Source organism: Mesocricetus auratus, unplaced genomic scaffold, assembly GCF_017639785.1.
Source record: "Mesocricetus auratus isolate SY011 unplaced genomic scaffold, BCM_Maur_2.0 Super-Scaffold_100007, whole genome shotgun sequence".
NCBI classification, from domain to species: domain Eukaryota; kingdom Metazoa; phylum Chordata; class Mammalia; order Rodentia; family Cricetidae; genus Mesocricetus; species Mesocricetus auratus.
In genome coordinates this window covers 53,181,904-53,194,433 of record NW_024429191.1, presented here as the reverse complement: position 1 = coordinate 53,194,433, position 12,530 = coordinate 53,181,904, and the positions used below count along the sequence as shown (strand labels likewise).

General features: G+C 39.2%; 1 protein-coding gene across 3 annotated transcripts in view; it reads left to right on the top strand.

The window, feature by feature from the left end:
* The window catches only part of Pafah1b1 (platelet activating factor acetylhydrolase 1b regulatory subunit 1), a 44,716-nt gene extending 33,307 nt beyond the window's left edge, over positions 1–11,409 (top strand). For all 3 annotated transcript variants that reach the window (XM_040749131.1, XM_040749130.1, XM_040749132.1), the window contains 5 exons: positions 1,280–1,382; positions 2,140–2,368; positions 4,026–4,127; positions 5,997–6,153; positions 7,662–11,409. In XM_040749131.1, coding sequence (XP_040605065.1) covers positions 1,280–1,382; positions 2,140–2,368; positions 4,026–4,127; positions 5,997–6,153; positions 7,662–7,735 — 665 coding nt within the window. In that variant the 3' untranslated portion in view covers positions 7,736–11,409. The remainder of the gene's footprint in view (positions 1–1,279; positions 1,383–2,139; positions 2,369–4,025; positions 4,128–5,996; positions 6,154–7,661) is intronic.
* Positions 11,410–12,530: the final 1,121 nt, after the last annotated feature.

Genomic DNA, 12,530 nt, shown 5'->3' with positions numbered 1-12,530 from the left:
TGAAATATGGTTGTGTGTGTGTGTGTGTGTGTGTGTGTGTGTGTGTGTGTGTGTGTGTGTGTGTATACAAACAAACAAACCAGGTGTGTTGGTACCTGTACATAATTCCAGCAGGCAGGCGATCAAGGTGGGAAGATCACTGATTTAAGGCTGGCCTTCACTACAAAGCAAATTGTAGCCCAACTGTGCTGCACAGTACACTCACTGGTCTTAACAAAAAGATTAGCTGGTGGTATTTAGTACACATGGAGTGTATGATTGAAGTTTGTGGGTTTTTTCCACCCATTTTTAAATATATTACCTCAATTCTATTAAAGGAATTCTGGCACATTCTTTTGTAAATATGTTATCTAAAATTATGTGAGTTGCCAATATTTTTTTTTCCAAAACAGGGTTTCTCTGTATTGTTTTGGAGGCTGTCCTGGAACTCGCTCTGTAGACCAGGCTGGTCTCGAATCTAACAGAGATCCACCTGCCTCTGCCTCCTGAGTGCTGGGATTAAAGGCGTGCTCCACCAACACCTAGCCAAGTTGCCAGTATCTGACTGTCATCACTTAAAGAGTTTGTGCTTGTACAAAGCGTTTCATTTGACCCTGATTGGTAGTAAACTCCTATAACCTCATTACTCAAGAAGTAGAAGCAAATCAAAAGTTCAAGGTTTCCTTGGCTACATAGCAAGTTTGAGGTCTCAAAAAAAGTTTTTGCTAAGCATGGTGGCATATACCTGTGATCCCAGAATTGAGCTTTATATGAAGATCCTATCTTTTCAAAAGACAGGAAGGTTTCTTGAAAAATACATGCCTTCAGCTTTTTCCAGAAAGCATAGCTAATTTGGAATGTAAGCAATGTTTATGAAGTATCAGTGCATTTTCCCCTAGTGAACATCAGTATCAAATAAAGATAAATTTCAACCACTAGTTAGAAGACAAAATTCTATCCCTTCCACTCTCTATTTTTCCCTTACTACTTTTTTATAATCCTGTCAAATTTACTTAAAACTCAGTATAAAAGTTGGGTGGTTGTGACGCACGCCTTTAATCCCAGCACTCAGGAGGCAGAGGCAGGTGGATCTCTGTTAGATTCGAGACCAGCCTGGTCTACAGAGTTTCCCGGACAGCCTCCAAACAATACAGAGAAACCCTGTCTTGGAAAACCAAAACAAAAAACAAACAAACAAAAAAAAACAACAACTCAGTATAAAAGTTCTTTCTGTAGTTTTTTAAATCATGTAGTAAAAACCCACAGTAAACTTTTAAATACTCTCTGTATTGTGTTTTAGGCCATGACCACAATGTCTCTTCAGTAGCCATCATGCCTAATGGAGATCATATAGTGTCTGCCTCAAGGGATAAAACTATAAAAATGTGGGAAGTGCAAACTGGGTAAGTAGATTTAGTTGGAAAGCATCATCCAAAAATACTTTTAAAACAAAACAGAATTGTTTGAGTGCTTGGTAATTTTATCTTACTCTGGAATGATCACCATGGTGTGTGTGCATGTGTGTTATGAAGGCTAGAAATGTAGCACAGTTGTAGAGTACTTGCTTAACATGCATAGGGCCCTAGCTTTTATCCCCAGTACCGCATTAACAGTGTATACATACCTATCTCAAAAAAAAATAACTTCCTCTCTAAAAGAAACATGGATGCACTGTAAGAAAGAATCTCGAAAGCCAGTTCTGTGTGATGTCAATTTCCTATTTCTTCTGTTTTTTGTTTTGTTTTGTTTTGTTTTTTCTTTCAGGGTGATCTCTCTAGGTTTAAATTAGAATTTAAATAATGTTTTTGAGATATACCTTAGTCTATACCTTAAACTGTACACCTTAGACTTGAAGTTTTTAAGTTTTATTAATAAGTGTTTAGTTTTGAAAAATTTACTCCTTCTATATATTTTACCTAAATTCTGTATTTTGTTAATTTGTGGTATTTCTTGTCAGCCTATTTTAGCTAGTGTTTTTTGACTTCTGGCGGGTGCCCATTTTTTATTAACCAAAATTCTATATTTATTTTGTTGATGTGCTATAATTTCTCTAGCTAATGCTATTGTCTTTATCCTGATTTGTAACTAATTTTTGTATTACTTCTGGAAAGTTTCCTAATCGTTACCATTTATTCATAATGTACATTATTACCTAAACAGCTACTGTGTGAAGACATTTACAGGACACAGAGAATGGGTACGTATGGTGCGGCCAAATCAGGATGGCACTCTGATAGCCAGCTGTTCCAATGACCAGACTGTGCGTGTATGGGTTGTAGCAACAAAGGAATGCAAGGCCGAGCTCCGAGAACATGAACATGTGGTAGAATGCATTTCCTGGGCTCCAGAAAGTTCATATTCTTCCATCTCTGAAGCAACAGGATCTGAGGTACTGTATGATTTACGTGTCATTGCATGATTTTACTGTGCCATACAACAGAGCCTTACATAACTTTCCTGATTCTCAGTCTGAGGTCTGTTAATGCACCTAAAGACTAAAGCCTAGAATTCTGAATTCTGAGTCTTTTTGCTCTTTCTAGTTGTCAGTGGTATTGCTTATACATATGTTTTTTTTAATAAAGATTTATTGGGGGTTTTGCCTGCATGTGTATCTGTGTGAGGGTGTCACAGATCCCTTGGAACTGGAGTTACAGACAGTTGTGAGGTGCCATATATGGGTGCTAGGAATTGAACCCAGGTCCTTTGGAAGAGCAGCCAGTGCTGTTAACCACTGAGCCATCTCTCCAGCCCAGTATTTATATTTTTAAATCAATTATTATTGGGCCAGTAAGATGGCTCAGTAGGTAAAGACACTGGGCCAAGCCTGGTGACCTGAGGTTTTTTGTTTTTTGTTTGTTTTTTATTTTTTTGAGACAGGGTTTCTCTGTATCTTTCTTGGTCTGTCATGGAACTCACTCTGTAGATCAGGCTGACTTTGAACTCACAGAGATTCACCTGCCTCTGCCTCCTAAGTGCTGGGATTAAAAGTCTACACCACCACGCCCAACTTGGTGACTTGAATTTTATCCCTGGAACCCACATTGTAGGAGGTGGGAACCAACTCCCTCAGGTTGTCCTCTGACCTCTATCTGCATGCTGTGGTGTATATTGTGTACATACATAAATAGATAAATTTTAAAAATAGCCTACAAGCGATTTGATATATGTTGGAGATCATCTACTAAAGAGAGAATTGATCATATAAAGCCAGTATGGCAGCCCTTGCCTATAACCCTGTCTCAAAAATTAACAAAAACAGAGTAAAGGAGAAAAAAAAAACAAGCCTCCCCCCAAAAGAAGATAAGTTTAAAAACAACCAAACAAAAACCTATGTCTTAATAAAGCTCTAAATGAAGTTTTTTTTTTTTTAAAAAAAAAGGTCTTTCTCTAGACAGGGTTTTTACTTTGTAGCCCTAGCTATCCTGAAACTCACTTTGTAGACAAGACTGGCCTTGAATTCACAGAGATCTGACTGCCTCTACCTCTTGACTACTGGGCTACTCGGTTCAAAGGAGTGCACCACCACATCTGGCTCTAAATTAATCTTCTATTTGTGATCTCTTCGTTTGGACTATTACAAATTCTAAATTAAAATTATTTATATACTGCCCTCTGGTGGTTGTTACATACAATATGTAATAAATTTGATGTTAACTCTGTGTGTGTCTGTGTCTGTGTTTTTAAAAATCCTTTGAGCCAGGTAGTGGTGGCACATGCCTTTAATCCCAGAACCCAGGAGGCAGGGACAGGCTTTTGATACCAAGTCTGAAATTTACAGCCTTCTTCATGCTAGGCAAGTGCCCTGTCACTTAGCTAGATACCTAACCTTGATTGTAGAAGTCTTGAATGGTACATTCATCATTGTTAGTGTTATTTAGGTTGGGTCTTGTTTTGTTTGTAGGCTAGGTATAGTGTCAGAACAGTGGTATATTTAAATAGATGAAAACAACCTTTTTGAAAGATTTGGAATAAATGTCATTACATAGTAAGAGTTGTTTATGTCCTTATTTTTTTCATGGGAAAAATAATTTTTATATTTTCTGTAGACTAAAAAAAGTGGCAAGCCTGGACCCTTCTTGCTATCCGGTTCCAGAGACAAAACCATTAAGATGTGGGACGTCAGTACTGGCATGTGCCTTATGACTCTTGTAAGTTTGCATAATCTTAATACTTCTTTGGCATCTTCATTGTGCTTTTAACTTTTTGGATTAGATACTCTGCTTTGTTACTAAATCTCCATTCTTGGACTTTAAAATAGCTCCTTTATAGTGATGTCTACAAAATGTAATGTTAAGTAACATAAATCTATAAAACCAGTCAGTACTGGGGGGTGTCTTAGCTCACTGTGTTTAATACCTACTCTGAAGGAGAATGAATGTTCTTCCAGAACTGTTTACTTTTTCAAGATATTTGCATCTCTAGTTTACTCTTTGTTCTGATTCTTTAGCTGCCATCTCTTTGTTGATATCTACCTGTTATTTGCTTTGTTTTCCTATTGTGAAATTAATCATTCTACCTTAATGAGTTAAATGTGCTCAAGTCCCATATAAAGGGGGGAGGGGACAGGTATTGAGACATTCTAGTTTGCCAAAGGAACTCCAGTGGGTCTGTGGATATTGTTAGCCTAGTAGCAAATTTTATAACACATCATTCATAGTTTTAGAAACTAAATGCTAACAAGACCTAGCTATAGAATATGACTGACACATGTTAAATAAAGTATTGATAGAAGGGGATACTGGAAGCAGAAGAGCACAGTAGAGAAAGGGGGAAAGAAAGATGGGGGTAGAAGCAGGACAGGATCAATCAAAACTAAGTAAGTGTAAATGCTGAAAAAGAAAACCCGTTGCTGTAATCAAATTGCGAAACCCTTTGAACCCAGCACTCAGGAGGCAGAGACAAGCATTTCTCTTTAAGTTTGAGGCCAGCCTGGTCTACAGAACAACCAAGGCTACACAGAGAAACCCTGTCTCTAAAAACAAAGATAAAAGAAATTCCCAACACCCAAGAGGCAGAGGCAACAGGATCTTTGTAAATTTGAGATCTGTGTAGAATAGCAGCTCAGTCAGGATTACTATGTAGTCCAGACCCATCTCAAAAAAGGGAAAGGAAAAAAAAGGTAACTATATTGTCTTCTACATTCATTTGTACCATGTTAGAAAAGTGATCTAGTCAGGTGTGACTAAAGTGCTGAGATAAAAGTGTGCATTCATTTTTATTATGTTAATTTTTTTTTTCCGAGACAGGGTTTCTCTGTATTGTTTTGGAGGCTGTCCTGAAACTCCCTCTGTAGACCAGGCTGGCCTGGAACTCACAGAAATCCGCCTGCCTCTGCCTCCCGAGTGCTGGGATTAAAGGTGTGAGCCACCAACACCCAGCTATTATGTTAATTTTAATTATGTACATGTGTATGACTTTGTGTGTGTATGTATATGTGTGTACCAGTTCCTGAGTAGGCCAGAAGCAGGAGTTCCTCCTGAAGCAGGAGCTGCCTATCATGGGTGTTAGGAACCAAACTCCAGCCCTCTAAAAGTAGCAGTGCATGTGCTTAAATTGCTTACTAATCTCTTCAACTCCTCTACATGCTCTTTTTTGACTTTTGAGACAGGGTTTCTCTGTGAAGCCCTGGCTGTGTCAGAACTTACAGAGATTAAAGGTGTGAGCCACCACTGCCCGCCCAGCTCCTTGACATGCTCTGAATTGCTCAGTCATCTCTGACTCCTCAGTTTTTAATCAATTAACATTTGCTTGTTTGTTTGTTTGAGGATAGATTCTAGGTTCTATTTATTGGGGGGGGTCTTGTTTTGTTTTTGACACAGAGTTTCTCTGTAACAGCATTGGCCTCACACTTGATAATGTCTAGTTTTAATCCCAGCACTTGGGAGGCAGAGACAGGCAGATCTCTGAGTTCCTGGACAACCAGAGCTACATAGAGAAATCCTGTCTCGAAAAACCAAAATAAAATGTATTATTTCCCTAATGTTACTTAAATAAGTCAAATACCTTTTGTCTTTAAGGTGGGTCATGATAATTGGGTACGTGGAGTTCTGTTCCATTCTGGGGGGAAGTTTATTTTGAGTTGTGCTGATGACAAGACTCTCCGTGTATGGGATTACAAGAACAAACGATGCATGAAGACCCTCAATGCGCATGAACACTTTGTTACCTCCTTGGGTATGTACAGATTGTGAGGTTTCTGGATATTTGAATTTTGGAGTGCCAGATGTAATAGTTTTATGTAACCTTGTGAACTTTTCCAGGTAAGAAATGATCACGTTCTTTAAGAGTAAAATAGAAAGGGCATAATCTAACCTTAGGAGTTCCAACCAGTAACTTTAAACTTCTCTTTATAGAATTAAGCTTATAATAAAAATACTGCTTTCTGTGTTATATATTGGTTTTAGAAACTACACTTGTGAAAAATTTATTTTCTGATCACACTCTTGACTAGTAACTTTTTTTTTCCCTGTTAGTTTAAATGCTATGGATGTTACTCAGTGGTATAACACTGGACTGAGACACTTGTTTCAATCACCAGTACTGCAGCACTGAAGATGAAGAACCAAAGAAATCTTAAATAATAGCTGAGGGTACATAGCAAGACTCTGTTTCAAGAAAAACTAAGGGCTAGCAAGATGGTTCAGCAAATAGAGGTGCTTTGGGGCAGGTCCCAAAACCTGTTTGATTCTTCCTATCCCAAACAATGACAGGAAAGACAGGAAAGAAGTAGCTCCTGAGAGTGGGCCTCTGTACGAGCCCCCCCCCCTCCCTCCCTCCCTCCCTCCCTCCCTCCCTCCCTCCCTCTCTCCCTCTCTCCCTCTCTCTCTCCCTCTCTCCCTCTCTCCCTCTCCTCTTTTCTCTCTGATCATGTCCCAAATTTGAGGTCAGCCTGCTTTACATACATAACAGGATATATGGCAAGGATCCTTTATTAAAAATGAAAAAAGAAGCTGGGAGTTGGTGGCGCACGCCTTTAATTCCAGCACTTGGGTGGCAGAGGCAGGTGGATCTCTGTGAGTTCGAGGCCAGCCTGGGCTACAGAGTGAGTTCCAGGACAACCTCCAAAAACAATACAGAGAAACCCTATCTCGAAAAACCACAAACAAACAAACATTGTACTTGCCTATGTCGAGTAAACACCACCCTGTACTAGAAACTTAGGGAATTGTTCATAAGTATCATGTCCTCAGTGTCATCTGGAATTAATGAGAGTGAATTAATAACATACTTGTGTATTGTAGATGAACCTTATGGTGACCACAATAAATTAGGCAGGAGTGCTGTGAGGATTAGTTGTCCACATAAAGCATTAGTACTGAGCCTAGAGCACAGTGTTCAGTAAATGGATATGCTGAGTGTGCCCTAGTTCCTATTTTTGAGCATCATTTGGGATGGTACTTGTGGTATCAAGTGGGCATTCAGTTGAGTTTCAGCTTCCCTAACCAAGTTGGTAAGCTCACTACTTTCTAGGGATATGGGTATGTATATAAAGAAAATCATGGATACTATATCCATATGTGGAGGCACATGCTTATAGAATCTCACTGCTTGGGAAGCAGAACTGGAAGTAATCAAGTTCAAGACCTGCTAGGACTACATAAAAGACTCTGTCTCAAAAATGAGCAAAAAATTCTATGTGGCTTAGTATGGTTTGAAAACGAGCCTTTTCTTTTCTCTTTCAGACTTCCACAAGACGGCACCCTACGTGGTCACTGGCAGTGTAGATCAGACAGTAAAGGTGTGGGAGTGCCGCTGATTGAGTCTCGTTGGTTCTTCCTCCCTTTCCTCTGGATGCACTCTGATGATACCATGGTTACCCCATTTGAGCTCTGTTTAAATAAATATTGTCCTTTCATGTAAATTATTCTGGATGTAGATTGAGCTTATTAAATGTTACACACAAAGTATTCATGCATGGTGAATCCAAATTGTATACTGTAAATTTACATATGTTGTCTAGAAGTACCATAGGGTTTAAAAACCTGGGCTGGCATTGGTCACACCAGGCCTACAAGGGCAGAAGTTGAATAAATTGAACTAGGGCACTAAAATAGTTGACAGTGTCATTTTATGTTGGTTTATTAATTATTGTCTTTTTTCCTGCTATCTGTTGGTGCCTGACTTGATGGCCTCATTTTGGGAAAAGTGGTGGTTATTAGGGCTTTTTCTGAAATGTGTATCTATGTAACATCACTTAAGTGTGCTTAATAAATCTTTAAGGGTGTTAGATAAATAAGATTACAATTCAGAATCTTTTGCTCCATCTGTGTAATTAATGGGGATTACACATTGAAGTTTTTGTCATGACCCCTTTGCCAAATCAATAGAATATGTTTGTTTTGGCAGCCTGTCAAGCAAAGGCTACTGGTATATTTATGTAAGAAAATGATCGTTACTCTCAAGAGAAATCTCAGCAGCTAATAGTGAATCCTTTTTTCATTTGTAAACAGGTCAGGAAAACACTGTCCTACTCTAAGCTTCTCTCCACACTAGACATACTTGGAGTTGTATTCTCCATACTGTTGGACTGTGTAGTGATGTGACTCCTCAGTAGAATTTGATCTTCCCATTGAGTGTCATGGTACAAATCACTATGTGTTTATGATGTTTTTAGGGATGTGCAATGTGCATTTCAGAATGATAATGCTGACAAAGTTGCGTGCCCATTTTTAAGGAGCAGGAGAAACAGCAGTTTCCAACATGAACCTGATAACAATTTGAACTGCTTCACTTAAAGTTATAAAAAGTGACAGGGTTTAATGAAGCGTGCATAGAAATATACTTTTTTCACCTATGTTTATATGTAAATGTTTATATGGACCTATCTATAAGCGGATATGTCTATATATGTATATCACACATATAACCTCCATGTTGTTGGGTCTTGAATTTTTGAAGAAGTGCTAAATCATACAAGTAGAATAAACGTTGCTGTGGAGCACCACCTACAGCCATGCTTTAGGATAAACCCTTCTAATGCTTCTGACTGAGGGGCTTTTCTAAGCTAAAAGAAAGGCTCCTCCTTTATTCTCCACTCTAATGTGGCCATTCAACATTTTACACATCCTTGATATGTTGTATATTTTGATCCAAAGTTATTACACTAGGGTTAAGAGAATTTTGCTCATGACTTTTGAAACACTATTCCACTATCAGTTGTTAATAAAGAATTCCATTGCCTAGCTAACCAACTTTTTTTTCTTTTCTTCTTAAGAAAATCAGTTTGAAAAGTTAACAGAAACAGTGAAGTAACTGACAAATTAATGATAATTTTTTTCTGGGCTGCATTTTATTCATTTCTGTAGTATGACTTTTAAAAATGTCCCTTTAAGTATTTAAAGGAAATTTGATTCCGGAAAGGACAAAGGGTGAGAGTTACTGTCCTATAGATATACAGAGAGATTAGGCCACTAGGAGTAGCTTAATGTCTACCATGTGTCCTCTTGTTTATTTACTTGTTTGTTCTTAATACTCCTCAGACTTGTCTCTAGAAAGGAAAGGTGTTTTGAGAAATAAATGGCCATTTTTGAGAACAAAAACTACCATCTTGATTCCATAAACACTGTAGGTTAGTTTTCAGGACAACATTGTCTCACACCCCTGCTAACATTGAAAAGTCTTTTCCCTTAGCTGTTCTGACTGGATTTTTCTCCAAAAGCTATGGAAAATATCTTTGTTCTCATTTGCTGCTATTTCCTGCCCTATTTCAAGAATATAAATACATAGAAATGGTGCATCTTAACATTTGTTTGTGTTTAAATGTCTTGTCTTTTAATTCAGTTTTAGTATGTAGCAACATGAATTGTTTAAGGGTAAGCCACAACATCTAGACATCATTTATAGAAACAAGAATGGTACCAATGTAGAGGACAACGCTGCTGTTCTGGGTTTCCTCCCCTGCTGCAGTAACTCACTGCCAGCAGAGGAGGGAGTGTTCTGTAACAAAGCTGTCCTTACTTGGGAGATCACCACAGCCTGCTGCTTAGCTGAATTATCAGACATCCTCTACTTAAACAGCAGCAAACATTGAATCTCAGGGATGGTCCACAGCTGGATCCAAACGTAACAAGCCCTGTTTGAGTCATAAGGGGACGGGGGCAACATCCACATTTGGCGTCCAATTTGCAAAGGTTTCTTGCACTGTTGTTTGACACTGCCCTGTTGATGCCCTTACTCTTATGTTACCATTTTCTCTGTCTGCTGTCCAACCCTGTGCCTTGTCTGGGATAACGACAATGATAAAGTTACTGATTTGGATTATAAGTAGAGGACTTTATAAATTGGTTAGCGTTTCACTGCTGCTTTGTTTCTTTTTCGAGTCAGATTGACCACTTAAGAAATAAAAAGCTGGTAGAATTGTGTCCTAGGATGATTGTTGACTGTGTGTAAACAGACATTCCAGTGCCACCTATAGCACAGCGTGCCCAAGAAGCCCTAACCGCATGGAAAGTGCAAGCTGCAGAGGTTTGTGTAGACATGGCCTGGATAATAGTTGCTTTTGGCTTGGCATCTTGCACTTTAGGAGACTAAGACCGTCCTGTCTGCATGTGGTGTGACCAATGGTGTGTGCCTAGAGCACTACCCACAATTGCTAGTGTTAGCAAGCTGTCCTGGGCCATGATGCACTGTAGTCTTTTGGAAATTTATGGCTCCAGGCTCACCAAGCCCAGTCTCCTGTTTGCCTTTCTGTTTCCATGTGAACTTCCAGATAATACCACTCAATAAAAAGTTTATTTTTTTTTTTGTTTTTTAATTTAAAGAAAAACTACTTAAAAATAAGGACATTTTATTTGTTGACAGTGGTGGCTTGATAATCCTTAAGCAACTGAAGTTGAAATGGAAGGAAAAGGCACTTAAAATGGTTACTCCTACTGTCCAGCTGTATATAAACTCAATGTGTTGGTTAATCTAGATGGTGCAAAGAAGAATGTCCTGGTAGACAAGCAACATGGGCAAAATCGGAAGGTTTTGGGTTTTTCCAGTGGGCTGGGTGGGGTGGGCTGGGGAAGCTGGACTCACACGTCACGACTGGAGCTGGCCTTTTTTATCCTTCCACTGTTATCATGTAAGTAGCTGCTTTCTCGCCTGCCTATCCTTCAGGCTCCCCAAAGCTCACCCTGAAGATGTTAGAAATAAATACAAACTCTACAATTTAGAAGTCGATTCTGACACTGACATAAAGGCAAGCATTGATTTCATGACTGTTGCGGAGGTGGTAATTGGAGAAAACAGTTCCCCAGATTGTAAGAGTTCACTGAAGATATCGACACAATTTTAAAAATCAGTAAAGGAATGTATATAATATTGCTCTTGTGTTTTACAGTAAGATTTGTTGCTCTCAGACTGTGTAAAACAAAATTTATTCATGTTTTCTGCATATTAAAAATCTTATTGTACCAATTGGTAAACTATTAAATGCCTATAAAACTAGATGTGCTGGGGGTTTTTTGGTGGGTATTTGGGGTGGGGCTTTGAGCAGATCTTGGAAGGAAATGAGGCTGGGGGTTCACCAGGCACAGAAAGAGCAAGACTAAGACTTAGTTGGTCATACTCCCTTTGGGAAAACTTTGCTGGCACTCTTTGTTGTCTACTCCTTGGAGGGAGCAGCACACAGTAGGGGTCTTGTAGAACCATTGACTGCATTGTGTAGATAGCAGAGCCCTACTTTTGCCTTCCAGCTGTGTCCCTGTTAAAGACTCAATCCCATAGATGGGGTCCCTTGTTTTCAAGTTTAGGAAAGTATCAAAATACATCTTCACTGTAATCACTGTTGTAGGTGCCTTGTCTCATCATGATACCGCATATCCTTAGTTGTCTCCAGCCCTTTAAGCACAGTAGTACAGGTGTTAACTTGGTACCTCCTGTTGGAAGGAACCTTCCCAGTCAAAGAGAAGCTGGCCAAGTACTTGACTACTTATACAGACCTCCCCTCACACCTTTCCTCGGGTTAGAGTTCTGACTTTAGACTGAAAGCACATTGTCTTCCCTCCTGATGGCAGGAAAAATAGCTCTACACCCATGATGCTGCGTCCTTCCTTCCTGGTATCTGCAGACATGGATTACTGTCAGCAGTAATGTTCTGAGCCAGTATATCATCCTCTGGAAATTCGTTAGGCTTGCTAGTTCTAGAGGCCCACTTAAGACCAGTACAGACCAGCGTTTTGAACATGTCTTCCAGATTAGCCTAATGAGGCTTAAATGTCTCACAGTTGGGTTGAATTCAGGACCCCCCCCCAAAAAAAAACAAAACTTATTGCTTCCCTTGTGCTAGGCAGGGATTTTATCAGGGAGCTACATCATCTGCCTTTCTATATGAGTGATTTGTGCCTTGTTATTTCCATGTGGTCACTTAGGCCTCTCGAACATTAGCCATGGAATGAAAATAACTGGCTATTTAATTTTCTTTTTTGGTTTTTTAAGATGGTTTCTCTTTAGCTTTAGAGTCCGTCCTGAAACTTGTTCTGTAGACCAGGCTGGTCTCGAACTGCCTCTGCCTCCTGAGTGCTGGGATTAAAGGGAGGGGATTTGAAATGGTCTGTGTCTACCTCAGG